The sequence below is a fragment of the Pygocentrus nattereri genome, chromosome 5 (genome assembly GCF_015220715.1).
Source record: "Pygocentrus nattereri isolate fPygNat1 chromosome 5, fPygNat1.pri, whole genome shotgun sequence".
In the NCBI taxonomy this organism is placed as follows: Eukaryota; Metazoa; Chordata; class Actinopteri; order Characiformes; family Serrasalmidae; genus Pygocentrus; species Pygocentrus nattereri.
This window is the reverse complement of record NC_051215.1, coordinates 15927361-15940906: the sequence shown is the minus strand read 5'-3', so window position 1 is coordinate 15940906 and position 13546 is coordinate 15927361. Positions and strand designations below refer to the sequence as shown.

The 13546-nt window shown below is 39.2% G+C and overlaps 1 protein-coding gene across 2 annotated transcripts in view; it reads right to left on the bottom strand.

Moving 5' to 3' along the window:
• Window positions 1-407: 407 nt before the first annotated feature.
• Window positions 408-13546, bottom strand: part of galnt7 (UDP-N-acetyl-alpha-D-galactosamine: polypeptide N-acetylgalactosaminyltransferase 7) — a 27852-nt gene continuing 14713 nt past the window's right edge. Inside the window, exons 3-12 of one of the 2 annotated variants that reach the window (XM_017701460.2) lie at window positions 11843-12009; window positions 9398-9528; window positions 9073-9152; window positions 7975-8157; window positions 5771-5888; window positions 4464-4586; window positions 3939-4157; window positions 3386-3484; window positions 2493-2621; window positions 408-1463 (exon numbers count right to left, since the gene is read on the bottom strand). In XM_017701460.2, coding sequence (XP_017556949.1) covers window positions 1326-1463; window positions 2493-2621; window positions 3386-3484; window positions 3939-4157; window positions 4464-4586; window positions 5771-5888; window positions 7975-8157; window positions 9073-9152; window positions 9398-9528; window positions 11843-12009 — 1387 coding nt within the window. In that variant the 3' untranslated portion in view covers window positions 408-1325. Of the gene's footprint in view, window positions 1464-2492; window positions 2622-3385; window positions 3485-3938; window positions 4158-4463; window positions 4587-5770; window positions 5889-7974; window positions 8158-8379; window positions 8563-9072; window positions 9153-9397; window positions 9529-11842; window positions 12010-13546 lie in introns of both variants that reach the window. The other variant, XM_017701461.2, reaches the window with a different exon arrangement.

Genomic DNA, 13546 nt, shown 5'->3' with positions numbered 1-13546 from the left:
CGTAACCTTAACAGACCCTTTTCTGGTAGTCAGGTTCTCAAAACCATTATTAGTACTAGGAGGAGATGTGAAATTGAGAACTGTCCGATGTAACTAAAAAGGTTAGTCTTCTATATCTACTCATTTCATTTAATTTAACTAGACAGAGTATTTTAAAACGATTTGTTTTGCTGCTGATGTAGTCTACAGTAACCTGCTTTTACACGTGTTCTGTTTCTGTGTTATGGTGGATCACAGCCAGAACTGTGATACATTTCATGCTTCTGGCAGTGATCCAAAAAGGGTATGAATGGTTTAAAGTGTGGCTTCAACTTTCATCTCTGAATTTTATTAACAGCATAGAGTAAAAGCACCAGGAGACTGTGTTGACTCCCCTCATTTAAATGATTACAATAAAAACTCAACTGTTTACAACAGCTGTAAACTGGTAGAAAGGTTTCATTTATTCTCTTGAGAAAACAGTGCCAATATAACTTTTTTATAAGTTAAATATTTACACCTTCATAAGGAGGCTCACTGTATCTCAAAATGTTAATTTAGAAATGATCATATTTACATTGTACAAAAAAATAGCATACGCTGCAGTTATTTTTTGCCCACAAGACATACCTTTTCTTCTCTTCATTGGATATTTGGCCATTGACAATACTTGTCCAGTGATTCTCATTAGGTTTAAAATCATCAGTTTTCACATACATAAGTAAACATTCCCATTACCAAGCAGACATCAATGCAATAGAAAAAATAAATACAGACCCTCATTTTTTTGTTTACCCTTCGCCTGTAATGTTTGCCTGTAATTTGTCCCCAGTGATTTCTCACACTCCATGAAAAAATGCAGTTTTCAGATTTAAAGTTTCACCGTGCCAAAGACCCGAATATTTGAGCGGCAAGTCCTCTCAAACATAATGGATATCCAGTGTAGTATTAAAAAAAGGTTTTCATTAAGTGGTGAACAATCCTTATGTCTTAAAAGTAAAGAAGGCTAAAAGCTTTAGAATGGAGCAGCGATGAGTTAAAACAGTGGTATTACAATATTCATCTTTGCACATTTGCTGCAGTTAGAAAAACCCTCAAACGAAACCCCGAAGCAAAGCCTATAGCAGCATGAAGACTGGGAAGAACACTTGTAAACATAATCTGTGATGGACCCCCAAAAAATAAAATAAAATAAAATAGCTGAGTTCATGATATGAGCTCCGAGTCATTACTGGAGATGACTGACAATGCAAAAGATCTCCATCAGATGTATTTACACTGTTAATACCCGGCGCTGTAAACACTGGAGATTTTTTTGTCCTTTAAATGCGTCCTTAGTCTTGGATTCAGACTGCCATGATGTTGTTCATTTCCCATTTCTGAGTGCTCTTGCTGTTGTCACAGTCAGAGATGAAAACCTTGTGCAAGACATCTGACCGGTCTAGGCATTTCCCTGTAGGTATATGTGTAAACCGATGTAGATCCTGGAAGATTAAAAACAATCACAAAGTTGATTACAGTCAGTACAGATATACTCATCATTTTCAGGCAAATCCCCCCCCCCAAAAAAAAATCTCTGCATAATTCAGTTGTTGAGATCTAAACAAAATCACAGAGTGGTTGGAGATGAAATGACTGACTGAAGAGAAACTTGCTGACTCACAATGTCAAACACACAAATACAGCTCTTTTATTAACTTTCCAAAACAGTCAGACCTAAACATGTCTTATGAGTTTTATATAGTATTTAATGTTGATAATAGTAAAATTGTGGAAAATCTGGGGAAAGAATGTGAGGGAATATTTTGTCATACAGCACCCACCTTTCACTGCTATCAACTGATTACAAAAAAAGGTTATCCGCTAAAGTCTTAAGTTAAAACTCCTATAAAACAGTGTCAGGGACATCAGGCCATATACTTGTAATCATTTATTTGAATCAATCAATATTTGGTTCTGTAGAGGAATTAAACACGGTAAATGTCTGGTTTCCATAACCATCACTGTGATCAATTCTGACTCTGCCAGGAAAAAATTATTTCACATCAAACCACTCTGGAGGGCTTTATTTATACAGATAGCTTGGTGTTTATAACTGACAGGCCTTTTTCACAGATGAGCATATTCAAATAATTTTCGTCACTTCTTTAAAATAGTTTAATAAATGTATGCAAACAATAAATGTATGTTAAAGTTTCAATTTGGCCTTGCCGATTTATGCTGAAGTTATGTTTGAACCTGTATGGCAGGTTGCATGCTAGCCGATTAAAACACGGCTAATTTACATAAATCAGTCTTAAAGGTTCAGTAAAACAGCCTGTTTAAGGAATTATTAGAGGTTAAATAATGGTCATGTAAAAATGATTTGTTTTTGATACATAAAATCACAAAATGTTACAAGTGGACCTGAACGATATACAAATCACACGAAAAATACGGGATATGGGCTCTTTAAACCTTCCTGCCATGGAGACAAACACTGGCAATCTGGGGATATACCTTAAACTACCTACCTTAAAGTACCTCCACTCAGTGTGTTCATTCATACTGCAGTGCGTGATGATGACAGCGGAGCCATCCGATCCCTTTGTCAGGCACTGGTCATACTGCATCAGCTGATTTGCTTCATTTATTCTGAACAGCTGTAACACAGACACCAACACCAGCTTTAATGAGACATAATATTGATGAACCACATTGGCATCAGAATATGATGCAGGATTTGGTATAATGTCACTGTAGAAATGAACAGAGATTATTTTGGTTGCCTGCATTAGGCCTGAGAAGGGAAAGTGGGCCTCTATTAAGGCCCAATAGTAGTATTTTAATGAGGTAAAAGTTTAGGTCCCACGACCCTGACGGAGAAGCGGTTTAGAAAATGGATGGATGGATGGATGGATGGATAAAAGTTTAGGTAAATGATATCAGCAAAAATGTAAAGAAACTCAAACAGCTGAAACTCACAAAGCCTTAAATCATATAAATATTGTTGCATGAGAGACAGTAAGTATACTTAGTTTTGCTGGTTTCTATTAATTTTGCTGTATTTTCTTCATTTTTAATCAGGGTTCTTCACAACAGCAATTTCTGTGGTAAAACATTGTAGTCTTTTTTTATTCACATTTTTAATTGGGGAGAGACAAACCACTGAAAAACAGAATGGAGCAATTAACCTCAAACTAGATGTGTATATTCTTTAGAATACACATCACAGTATACTCAAAGCAATGGTGGTGCATCACAGGACTTTAGAGAACCGATTTTAACTGAGTAGCCCACTGACCGGTCGGGCCCTAGTCTGTTTGTTTACTTGTATCACAAACAGAAAATATATTTTAAACAAATTACATACCTACCTGGCCAGACAATATATAGAGAAGATCTTTGTACATCAGACATTTCTCACCTGATTCCCTCCCATCCTGTGGCATGGACCTATCTCCACATTGCCACCGTTAGTGTGACCCATGCTGTCTATACAGTAACTGGTCTCATATCCACGGATCTGAGGTTGAAAAGAGAGAGGGTCAGGATGAGTTTAAAGCACTGGTCATCAACATTGCTCCTGGACCTCTATCTTCCTGAACAGTTTGCCTCCAACCCTGACTGAATACATCTGATCCAGATGATTAGTCCACTTAATTAGTTTGATCAGGTATGCAAGATTTGGGCTGGAAGATGGATCTTCAGGAGCAGGATTGATGACCACTGGTTTACAGTGATCACATATTTTAACTTTTTTTTTCTTCAATTATTAAACTATTTCATTTATAGCACCTAATGTAGGCACCGGTGCCCTCTATATCAGTTTTGTCAGTAAGAGCTATAAAAAATAAAAATAAAAAAAAAGCTAACTGGCCCAACATGGTATAAAACCTAGTTTTTTTTTCCTCCACTTCCAAGAACATGTTTACTGATTTACTGGTCAATTGTAAGGGTTAATTGTGAAAGCTGTGCACCTCTCCCCACTCCATGTTCTTAGGTGGCAGTGGGTAGTGAATGGGGATGTCATAAGCGATCTCCTCCATGAACCATTTGAAGCTCTTGCAGCGGTGTTCTTCTCTGAACTTTTTCAGAGTGCTGATGTCTCCATAAGCCAGAGTGAGCGTTTCGGGACGGGTGGCGTAGAAATAGTCCTTGTACTCGTCCCACCAAACCTCCACCACACGCACATAGTTCTGCACATATGGCCAGCATTGATACACAAGCACTTTCATGAGCATCTACAATAGCAGCAGAACGGTAATTACAGCAGCAGTGAAACTCAGGAAAAACAGCTTCAAAGTCCAGTCAAATATGTTGTTGGTGTACACTGCACACGAGTCAATATCAGTGTCACTGTTGTCCATAACATATTTACTTGGACAACAACAGAACTTTAAATCTTTTTTTCCCCTCAGTTTCACAGCTGGGGTAGCTTTGTGCCTTTGCCAAGGGAAATGAGGGACAACAAAAATTGTATTTATTAGATAACGGGGCCTGACCTTAAGAGTGGGGGAGGAGCCCACATGTGCAGGGGGTGGATTTCCCTGCCATCCAGACAGACGGTAGATGTGTCCCACACGGGAGCAGGGAATGAACAGCAGCTGTCCTCCACATTGCCATATCTACACAAAACAAAAACAAACAGATGTTGCTATCTCTACGCACAAATAATATAGAACTAGATTACAGTCATGTGCATGCTTTGTTGATTTTGTAAGTTAACTTACATATGGCATTTTTCTGCAAATTTTAGTTCACAAGTTATATCTATTAACTGAGTTTAGCATATGGGGAAAAAAACAAAATCTAAAATGTATTAACTTTTACCTGGGTCATATTTGTGTATTTAACTGTGCAGAATCCTGTTCTCTGTGGAGGTTATACACTATATTTGTCACAAGTATGTGGACACCCTTTCTAATTATTGTGTTCAGGTGTTTCAACCACAACCACTGCTAACAGGTGTATAAAATCAAGCCATAGCTGTAAAATCTCCATAGACAATGCATTTGAAATATTTAGAATGGGATGTCCATTTGTCTGGTGTTGACATACTTTTGACCGTATAGTGTGTGTGGGTGTGTGTGTGTGTGTATACATATACACTCACTGGCCTCTTTATTAGGTACACCTGTACTGCTTGTTAACACAAATAGCTAAATCAGCCAATCACATAGCCACAACTCAATGCATTTGGGCATGTAGAGGTGGTCAAGACAACTTGCTGAAGTGCAGACCGAGCATCAGAACGGGGAAGAAAGGTGATTTAAGTAACTCTGAACATGGCAAGGTTGTTGGTGCCAGACGGGCTGGTCTGAGTATTTCGGAAACTGCTGATCTACTGGGATTTTCACACACAACCACCTCTACGGTTCACAGAGAACGGTCCGAAAAAGAGAAAATATCCAGTGAGCGGCAGTTGTGTGGACAAAAATGCCTTCTTGATCTGCGAGGTCAGAGGAGGATGCGCAGACTGGTTCGAGATGATAGAAAGGCAACAGTAACTCAAATAACCAACCAAAATCTCTGAGGAATGTTTCCAACACCTTGTTGAAAGTATGACACAAAGAATTAAGGCAGTTCTGAAGGCAAAAGGGGGTCCAAGGTGTACCTAATAAAGTGGCTGGTGAGTGTATGTGGGACAACATTTGAAATTCTGCAGCTCCTGCAAACAAAGCGAATGGGCTACAATAAAAAGGCTTCTTGGTTAAAAATTCAAAGTGATTGCAGGAGAAAATTAGTTATTTCCTTCTTCTTCTTTAGTTGCATATTTAAAACAGTTAAAAAAAAAAAAAAAAAAAGTCACCTTATAAGAGATCTCAAAATTCTCTCCTCCCCAGATCTGCAGGCCAGGGTCATAGAGGCCCAGCTCAAAGAAGAAATCTCTCTCTATTGCAAACAGCCCACCAGCCATTGCAGGAGACCTTACACAGAAAGATACACAAAAACAGTCAAGCACCTCACACTCTGTAAACATCCCCATGCGCCCCTCCCTGACCTACTCATACAGCAGGAGTTACTCAGCTCTGTCCTTGGGGAACCTAATCTAGTCAATGGGTTTTTGATTTTCCTTTTTTCCCCCTCTCCCTCAACATAAAATCTGATTAGCGCAGATTTCAGGTATTTTGGAAGTGGACAGGCTCAGGAGCCCTTAGCCCCTAGGACCAGGTTGGGAACATCTGCACATCAGGATACTGAGACCAGTTTCCTTTAATCTGTGTCATATCTATAGCATATGGTTGATTACTATGGCAACTGCCTACTGGCTTCTGCTGTAAGGAGAATGAGTTTTCTTTTCTTTTTATGTGGTAAATGACCATATGCTATAGATATATCAGATATAGATTAGAAAAGTGCTAGAATATTCCTTTAAGTCTGATCCTCCACTAGATCACTTTAAGCATAACTATACTGAAAATGTGTGTTTTGGTCTAGGCCTAAACTGTGTCAGGGATTTTTTTTAAGGGAAAAGACCAAAGAATCCTTAGGGACAAATTAGACATAGTGTACAGTGTTTTTGCCAATTTCTTCATAGGACTGCTTGGAGATTCTTCATTCAATATCCAGGTCAGGTCAGTTTAGTGGGGTGGGATGTATTTGCGTCTAGAAAATGACCATAATGTAGTGTTCAGAGGCAGCAATCTAGATAATGCCCACATGAGACTATCATTTCACCCTCGTCTACCACAGAGCCGGCATAATGCTGCAAAAGCGGGACCTTCCAATAGCATGTTATGATGCCTGCAGCAGCAAACATGATGGGAAGTCAAAGCTATAGACCTACGGCACATTCATTATGAAGGCTTCATGGCAGATGGCTTAAGATGCTATAAAAGCTGTACTGATATTTTTAACCATTTTTTATAAGAATAGATGCGTAGTGCATGAAGGCATTCACATGATGATTCAATGATTAAGGGGTTATGTAGAATGGAGATGATTGTGTTATTGAGAGGATTAAATGGACAAGCAATTCTGAAAACATTCTCAAATGATTAGCTGATTTTTACATATGGTAAGCTTGTAGTAGTAGTATGTTATGATTAAAATAATACAGTCATGTGAAGAAAAAAGTACACCCCGTGAAATGTTTTTCTTTTCTGACATATGTTGACATATCAGTATTTAATCTTCAGTTTAACAGTACATATAGATAAACGTCATGTAATGGAAAAATTTAAATTTGACTCTGCAATCATTGATTAAAAAAATAAATTATGACCGAGATTTAATTTGTTTGTTGAAAAACACACCCCTGGCTTCAGTAACTGGTACGATTCCCTTTTAGTAGAAACAACTTTATGTAGGCGTTTCCTATAACTGTCAACCAGTTTCTGACATCCACTGGGAGAAATATTTGCTTTTCCTCTATGCATAATTCTTTCTACTCTGCAGTATTTAAAGGGTTTCTTGCATGTTCAGCTCATTTTAAATAACCCCCACAGCATTTCAATCAGATTCAGATCTGGGCTGTGACTACACTATTCCATAAACCTCCATTTCTTCCTTTTGAGCCATTCCTGTGTGGATTTATTTGTATGTTTGTGATCACTATCCTGTTGGGAGGTCCTCTTCTTCAGTTTCAACTTTTTTTTTACAGATGGTCTCCCATCCTGTCTTCTCAAGCATTCTCTGGTATGAAAAATAATTCATAGTTGAATGTATGATTGCAGGTTGGCTATTCCGTTCTAACCATAATGACACTACAACCAAAAACAAAGAGCAAACCAGATATCTGAGAAAGTGTACCTCATTTCAATCTCACACAGTTGAAGTCTGAAGTGGTAGGGGTGTACTTCGCATGACTATATTGCAATACATTTCAGTGATTGTGCTGTAGATTAGCTGCTAGAGTATGGCCTTGTTATGGTAAGTATGTTAAAAACAGAAGTCAATTTTAAATGATTCAATACAAAGCAAAATACAGAAGCCCAAACATCACCAAACATTATCAAACCCCCTTAAATGAGTTACAGCACCCAATCATTTTGGAATTAGATTTGGATTTACCGATAGGGCTCAGTTTTAGTTAATCTCAGCTGCTTCTCCCTGCTATTGAGCGGCACACGCTTCCAGAGCATGCTCCAGTCCCATGCTCCTCTCGCAAAGCCATCCTCGTCCCCCCCGCCCTGGGGCTCTATGGAGTAAGTCTGGCCATTGATGGAGTCAATGAGAGGCACCGTGCACACCGTTCTACAGCCAGTAATGGACGATGGAGTGGGAGGGATGAGGGGGGAGGATACATGCACAACGCACATACACATACATACACACAGATGCAAACAATGGCAGTACACAAGCACATTCATACACATTCACATCCACGGGGTGGAAGGGGAGACATACAAACAGGAAAGAGAGAGACAGAGAGGGGTTTAATGACCATGCACTGGGTGACCTGCAGGCTGTGTTTACCGATAGGGCTCGGTCTTATGCTTTCTCTTAGCCTTCTCCCTGCTGCTCAGAGGCACTCTCTTCCACAGCAGGCTCCAGTCCCAGGCACCCCGCGCCAGCCCATCCTCGTCCCCGCCCTGCTGGGGCTCTATCGTATAATCATTGCCATCTATGTAATCTATCAAAGGCACTGTGCAAACCGTTCTGCAAATGTTAACCACACAACACAACAGCAATGTTATACTGTGGAACAACAGCCAAGGGCCAGAGGCATAGCTGTCGTAATGTTTCAGAATTTACAAATGTCATCATGCTACAGTTATGAGTCAAACCTTTGCAGCACGCTCTCAACTTTACCCTGCATTAATATTTGAATACATACATTCAGATTAGTGTCAAACAAGAAAATAACAGTCAATATAAGAAAATCCTAATGATCTGGGAATTATCAGAATGTATAGTACTGCAGAATTCATTACAATATACCCTACACTGAGTCTGAATACACAAATCCAAGTTAATGTCAAACAAAAAAAATGACATTCAGTCAATATATTAAAATAAAATATTCCGTCAACATATTTAAATACGTATTTAAATGTCAACAAATAGCAATTGTTTGGGTATTGACAAAATGCAATAAAATGTAAAACGAGAAGCCCAAGCTACTGAGCCTCTCCACTTTCACTTGGCATCAGTAGCTAAGGGCCGTACCGGTCTTTAGATATGGGGGCCACCAACGGGGCGTACCAGTTCACCCCTACTTCACAATGAGCATCCAGATAGATCAACACCTGAGGAGAGTGAAGTACAGTCAAAACGTGTGCATTCACACAAAATAAACATGCAGAAAGGATGCATTTTTTAGGTAAAAATCTGGTGCGCACCACATACAATCATGTGTGTGCCTTACAATCTGGTAATTGTACGACATTCTCAGGTGTGCAACAGATTCAGAATATATGACATCTAGCACGTACCATGTAGTATCTTGTGCACACCTTATAATATAATATTTGGTGGCCACATGAAAGTTTACCTGTCCTAGAGTGGCTTTTCGGGCCCCTATACTTCTGGCCTGGATCAGTCCTTCTCTTTTTTCATTGCGAAACACTTTGACCAGGCCGTTCCACTGCCTTATGTAGTCCTCTAATCTCTCTTTTAGGTGAACTAGAAAGACAGAAAGAGAGAGCGAGAGCGAGAGCAAATTTATATGCCCCATAAACAAGTCCCTTTAAAAGGTCACACCCTTAACTGTGAGTATCCAACAACATGCTACACTCTTTCCTCAATGGGGTCAACTCTGCCTGAAAACAAGTTCATTAAAATTAAATGTATCATTATTAATTAATTTACTTGTGGTGCAGTTGGTGCAATGGCTAAGAACACTGACGCCCTCTACAGGAAGCGCCAAAGTCGTCTCAATTTTTGAGGCACCTGAGGTCCTTCAACATCTGTCGGACTACGCTCAGGATCTTCTATGAGTCTGTGGTGGCAAGTGCTATCCCCTATGCTGTTGCATGCTGGGGAAGCAGGCTGAGGGTGGCAGATGCCAACAGACTCAACAAACTGATCCGCAAGGCCAGTGATGTTGTGGGTGTGGAGCTGGACACGTTGACGGCAGTGTCGGAGAGGAGGATGCTGTCTAAGCTGCAGGCCATTATGGACAATGGCTCCCACCCACTCTACAACACGGTGATGAGACACAGGAGCTCATTCAGTGCAAGACTCATTCTACCGAAATGCACCACAGAGCTTCACAGTTAGTCATTCTTACCTGTGGCCATCAAACTCTATAACTCCTCCCTCAGTGTGTGATTCACAAAGTGTGGTTCATCTGTGCAAAACTCAAAACCTAACAGTACTGTTCATATGTGTAATAATAATAATTGTGTGCAATAAGTCAGAGATACAATAATTTTAACTGCCTTATACTAGATGTTTAATATATACACACACACACACACACACACATATACATACATACATACATACATATACACACATATATATATATATATATATATATATATATATATATATATATATATATATATATATATATATATATATATGTATGTATGTATTTTTTTTTTTTTTTTTTTTTTTAGCACTAAGTATATTTGTACAGCATTAGTCTATATAAAAGGAGAGGACAATATGTCAAAAATATAATGATACTTGAAGATACATTGGAATAGGCAAAGCACTAGAAAAAACAGGAGTGCTGCATTTAAAAAGCCCTTCAAAAGTTTGAATACAATGTATACAAGCAATTAAACAAAATTAAAGTAATCTCCCATTAGTTGGGTAAAACCTTTAATCACATCACGTAAATGATCATGTACAATCCCGTAACTAAAAAAAGTTGGGGACACTGAGCAAAATAGAAATAAATGGAAACATAATGCAATGATGTGCAAATCATTTAAACTCTTGTAATGCTGGAAAAATTGAACATCTCACAATTAATTAGTTTAATGAGCAACAGGTCAGCAACATGATTGAGTAAGGCCATCCTAGAGAGGCTGAGTCTCTCAGAATTAAAGATGGAGAGGGGTTCACTACTTTATCAGAGTGCGCAAGCAAATGTTAATAACCTTTTTCAAAGTAAAATAGCAAAGAATGTGTGAATTTCATCATCTACGGCATGATGGCACAATATCATTAAAAGATTCAGACAATCTAGAGAAATCTCTTTATGCAAGGAACAAGGCCAAAAACCAATATTGGCTGGCCATGATCTTGAGGCTCTCATGCAGCCCTGCATTAAAAACAGACACAACTCTGTAGTGGAAATCACTTCATGGGTTCAGGAACACTTCTGAAAACCAATGTCTGTGCACACAGTTTGACACTGCATCCACAAATGCAAGTTAAAACTCTACCATGCAGTGAAGAAGCCATCTATAAACAGGATCCAGAAACGCCACTGCCGGTGGTCCTGCAGTCCAGGCCTGGCACACTGACAACATTTGACATGTTATGAAATGAAAAATATGACAAAGAAGACCCCAAACTGTTGAGTAGCTGCAATCCTACATGAAACAACAATGACAAAACATTTCCCTTTCAAAACTACAGCAATTGGTCTCCTCAGTTCCTAAACACTTGCAGCGTGTTGTGAAATGAAGAGGTGATGCAACACAGCAGTAAACATGTCCCCGTCCCCATTTTTTTTTAAACATGTTCCTGGCATCAAATTCAAAATGGGCATATATTTCCTAAAAAAACAATAAAATCTCCCCACTTTCAACATTTGATATGTTGTCTTTGCACTATTTTCAATTTTATATAGGAGTTTATTGATTTGCACATTACTGAATTCTGTTTTTATTTACATTTTTCCACAGCGTTCCAACTTTCTTGGAAACAGAGTTGTAAACGATCATTTCATCATACTGTCCATCTCTAAGATAGACATATACAGTGTCTGTAAAGCCTTTGATAAAAAGGTGAAAGCACTGCTATGTCTGTACCATACCTTTATTGCTGAAGTCATCAATCATGACTATCTCTGCCAGGTATTTGCGAGGTGTCCTCTTAATGACACTATGCACAGTCCTCATCAAGGTGGACCAGCCCTCATTATGGAACACGATGATCACACTGGAGGTCAGCAAGTTCTCATCATAGTGCCAATACTTACACCTAAACACAGAACATATATAGGGCAAAAGTTACTGGTACCATTATATCACTACAGAAATTATATTCACATATATTAATTTAAATGACCTTTGTGACATAAGAGATATATAGAAGTGACCTTGGTTCTGATTGGCTGCCCTGTAATTTGTCACATTTTTAAAGTAGTCTGTGCAGAAACGTGGAGCAATCTGGTCAGTTCGGACTGAAATTCCCAGGGATGTGGAGAAAAATCAAACATCAGACACTCCTTTAAGAGGCTCCTTTGGAAGGTTGCAATGATCCATTTGCTTCCTCACAGCCACAAACAGTATAACATTAAATAATTTTCACTCCAACAGCACTTATACAGATTGTCTGCTGAAACAACACACTGCATCACTTCACTTCAACATGAATGAGCAGGACTAAACTACTGTAAGCTAAATGGGTGGCCTCATGTAAATACGTTCATGGATGTGACATCATGAATTCAAAATGGGTTGTCTTTACAGCTTAGTTTCTATATACAAACAGAATAATTTTGGGAGTGAAAGGTTTGAAAGAAGCAATGTTTCAATAAAAGGTTTTTAATAATGTTTATATTGTACATCAAACTTACTTTAACTAGCTAAGTAAGAGAAATTTGGTTTTGATAATATATTTAACGTGTATGTGTATAAAGTGTGTCTAAAAGTTGCTATATCTGCTATTTCTCCTGTAAGAGGATCCGGCCACGTATATGGACACACGCACACACACACATGCAATTATGCAAACACACACCCACACACACAGACTTAAGAATCTGCTGCTGCTGTAACAGGATCTGTGTGCATGCATGCGCATACACACACACACAAACACACACACACACACGCCTCCCTACTGTGGAGGCCATCTGTGAGACAGGAAGGCAGCAGCCTTGCTCAGTATTTCCTCTCTGTGGAACACACCAATGCCCAACACGTTTCTTTATTCTCTCACTTATTCTCTTTCAATTTTTCTTTCTTTCTCCAGTTTAGAGTAAACAGTGAGCAGTCCGCATGCTGGAGCCACAGTATTTGAACAGTTGCATGGAAAGCTTAGACTGAGATGGCACGAAACTCCAGGGCAGCAGTAGCCTGTGGCTATTTTTATACCGTTTGAGCACTAACGGATCACACACACAAACACACAGAGAGTGGCGCTTGAGAGTTAAGGGAATTTCTGGGTCACATGGGGCAGAACAGCATTAGACTTAGACTTCAAGCTGAGAGAGAGAGAGAGAGAGAGAGAGAGAGAGAGAGAGTGTGAGTGAGTGAGTGAGTGAGTGAGTGAGTGAGTGAGAGTGAGAGTGAGAGTGAGAGAGAGAGAGAGAGAGAGAGAGAGAGAGAGAGAGAGAGAGAGAGAGAGAGAGAGAGAGAGAGAGAGAGAGTGAGAGTGAGAGTGTGTCTTTTACTTCAGTGACTTTGAGCCACGGAACGACTGTGACGAGTTTCAATAGAGATGAGTTGTCAAGGCAGCTTTATTACAATAAAGGCTCAGTACAGGTTCTCTTTATAAAAGCTTTTCAGTGCAG